At 72.9% G+C, this 2,915-nt stretch overlaps 1 protein-coding gene across 1 annotated transcript; it reads left to right on the forward strand.

The window, feature by feature from the left end:
• Nucleotides 1–65: 65 nt before the first annotated feature.
• On the forward strand, nucleotides 66–1,863 carry LOC118159581 (collagen alpha-3(V) chain-like; the record flags this gene model as incomplete). The annotated part of the gene is made up of 5 exons (XM_035314159.1): nucleotides 66–321; nucleotides 436–548; nucleotides 697–765; nucleotides 867–1,103; nucleotides 1,206–1,863. Coding segments are annotated over 5 exons (822 nt in total), but the record flags the coding sequence as incomplete, so codon positions are not given.
• Nucleotides 1,864–2,915: the final 1,052 nt, after the last annotated feature.

Below are 2,915 nucleotides of genomic sequence, written 5' to 3' on the forward strand. Positions count from 1 at the left end.
CCCGCGCCCCCCCCCCCCCCATATCCTGCCCCAAACACCCGTCCTCTCTCACCCCCCTTTTTCTGTGCCCTCCCCAGGGCCGCCCGGCTGAGCTGCTCGAACCGTTGCCCTCGAGCCGGAGCGGGAGGCACCGGCGGGCGGCCCGAGGGGCTGGGGGCGAGCAGGGCCCCCCCCAGGACTCCGAGGGGCTGGAGGAGGTGTACGCCTCGCTCAGCTCCCTGCGCACTGAGGTCGAGCAGCTGCGGAGGCCCCTGGGCACCCCCGAGAGCCCCGCGCGTGTCTGCAAGGAGCTGCAGCTCTGCCACCCGCACCTGCAGGACGGTGAGGGCTTGGGGAGCGGGCTGCGGGAGGGCGGGGGGGGTGGGGGACGACCCCAAAAACGGGGAGCTGGACCGGCTCCGTCCCTCCGTCCGTCCTTCCCGCCTTCCTCCCCAGGCGAGTACTGGATTGACCCCAACCAGGGCTGCTCCCGCGACGCCTTCAGGGTTTTCTGCAACTTCACAGCCGGCGGCGAGACCTGCCTCTTCCCCGATAAGAAGTTCGAGGCCGTGAGTTCGAGGGGGGAGGACGGGGGTCCGAAAACGCTCTCCGCCAGCTAGGGAAACCGGAGGGGGGGGCATTTTTGGGGGCTCGCTTTTCCCCGTGCTCTACGGGGCCGGGGGTTCGAGGCTTTGCCTCCTCTGTTGCCCCCCCCAGGTCCGCCTGGCTGCCTGGAACAGGGAGAAGCCGGGGACGTGGTACAGCACCTTCAGGAGGGGCAAGAAGGTAGGAGGCACGGGCACGAGGCTCCTCGAGGGAGGGCGAATCCTGCTCTCGGCGTCGCCCCGCTCCCTCGCCTCAGCCCCGCGCCGTCCCCCCCCCCGCAGTTTTCCTACGTGGACGCGGACGGGAACCCGGTGCCCGTGCCCCAGCTCACCTTCCTGCGCCTCCTGAGCGCCAGCGCCCGCCAGAACTTCACGCTGACCTGCCAGCACGCCGCCGCCTGGTACGACGCCCGCGCCGCCTCCTTCGCCCGCGCCCTGCGCTTCCGCGGGGCCAACGACGAGGAGCTGGGCCACGGCCACCCGGCCGCCCCCGTCCGCGCCCTCCACGACGGCTGCCAGGTGAGGGCCCCTTCCCCAACCCCTTCCCCGTGTCCCCCAGCACCCCGTTTGCTGGGTTTTGGGGGGTTCCCAGCCCCTCGACCCGCCCCCCTGTCCCCGCAGGAACGCCACGGCCAGGAGCGGACGGTGCTGGAGGTGTCCTCGTCCCGCGTCGAGCGGCTGCCGCTGATGGACGTGGCCGTGGCCGACTTCGGGGACTCCAACCAGAAATTCGGCTTCGAGCTGGGCCCCGTCTGCTTCGTGGGCTGAGCGCGGCCCCCGGACATGGGCGGGCGGGGGTCTCTGTGCCCCCCCTGTCGCCCCCCACGCCAGGGACAATGGACCCAGGCTCTGCTCTGGCATTCTCAGGACTCGGAGCCGTCGCAGCGCCGTCGCCTCCTGCCCTCGTGGGCCCCCCCTTATTTATACTGCCGGCTCCTTGAGGCGGGAGGGGGGCAAAGCTGGGGCAGGGCACCCCAGATTGTAGGGAGGGGGGTCTCGAGCCCCCTCCCCGTGGTGCTACAACGCTCCCTTAGTGAAGCACTGGACGTGCCCTCGGCACGGCGACCCCGAGAGCCCCAACCTGCGGGGACCGGGGGACTCCGGATCCGTGGTCCCCCTCCCGGTGCCATTGCCCCGTTGCCACGATTTTACCGTGGTCCCCCGCGGGGGGAGCCCCCTTTTGAGGGGGGGGTCTCCCCGTTTCACCATGGGGCAGAGCTGGGGAAGCTCGGTGCCGGTCCCGGTGCCGTTACTGTACGATAAACCCGACTGTATGGAAGCTGGCTGCCCCCCCAAAATCCTTCCCGATTTCCATGGAAATGGGGCGGGTGGGGTGGGGACCCCCCCACTTCGGGGGGGGATTTGCCTCGGGTGGCCCCGGGGAGACGGGATGGGGAGGGGTCGGGGAAGGCTTTGTCCCCCCGGGGGTGGGGGGTGGGCTCCAGCCCGGCCGTGGCTCAGCGCCCACCCGGTGTCCCGGGGTCCCCCCAGCCCGGTACCGCCCGCAGGATCCCGGTGCCCCCGCACCCCGAACATCCCGTGGGGTGTGTGTGTGTGGGGGGGGGGGGGACACGAACACACACGGCAGCCCCCCTCCCGCTCCCGGTGCCGTTCCTCCCAGCTCAAACCGCTTCGGTTCCGCCCAGCACGGCCCGGCCCGGTGCCTCCAGCCTCCCCTACCGGGCGCGCCGCGCCCTGCACCGGGCCGGTGCCGCGGCTGCAGCCGGTGGCGGCGGCGGCGGCGGCGGGGCCCGGCCGCGGGGATGCGGCTGCGGCGGCGCTGAAACGGGCGCGGTTCCGCTCCCCTCTCCGTTCCCGGTTTCCCGGCGGAGGCTCCGGTAACGGCGGAGTCCGCGCCTCCACCATGCGCCTCTTCCCCGGCCTCCTCCTGCTGCTCTCCGCCGGGTCCCCCGCGATGCAGGTAAGGGCGGGGAGAGGGGGTGGGGGGAACCGGGAGCTGTCCTTCCCCCCTCGGGATGCCCGGTTTGGCACCGGGGAATATCCCAGCGTCTGCCCCCGGGGTGTCCCCGGAGGGGGGGGGACGCGACATCGGGCACCCCAAGGTGTGGGGACGCACCGGGGTGGGTGCTGAGCGTCGCCCCAACGTCCCGCCACCCGCCCCGCCTCGGGGGTCCGGGGACGTGGGGACACGGGGACAGCACCGCGTCTCCTCCTTCGGGGTGATCCCCGGGTTTGGGACCCCCGTGGGGTGGCAGCGGGGACGAGGCGGGGGCCACGTGGGCGACGGGTGGCTCCGCGGGGACGCGCCTTCACACGTGGCCGCCGAGCACGAGGGACACGGCGGCGACCTGGATCCGGGTGCGAGGAGGG

The sequence above is a fragment of the Oxyura jamaicensis genome, unplaced genomic scaffold (genome assembly GCF_011077185.1).
Source record: "Oxyura jamaicensis isolate SHBP4307 breed ruddy duck unplaced genomic scaffold, BPBGC_Ojam_1.0 oxyUn_random_OJ71127, whole genome shotgun sequence".
NCBI lineage: Eukaryota > Metazoa > Chordata > Aves > Anseriformes > Anatidae > Oxyura > Oxyura jamaicensis.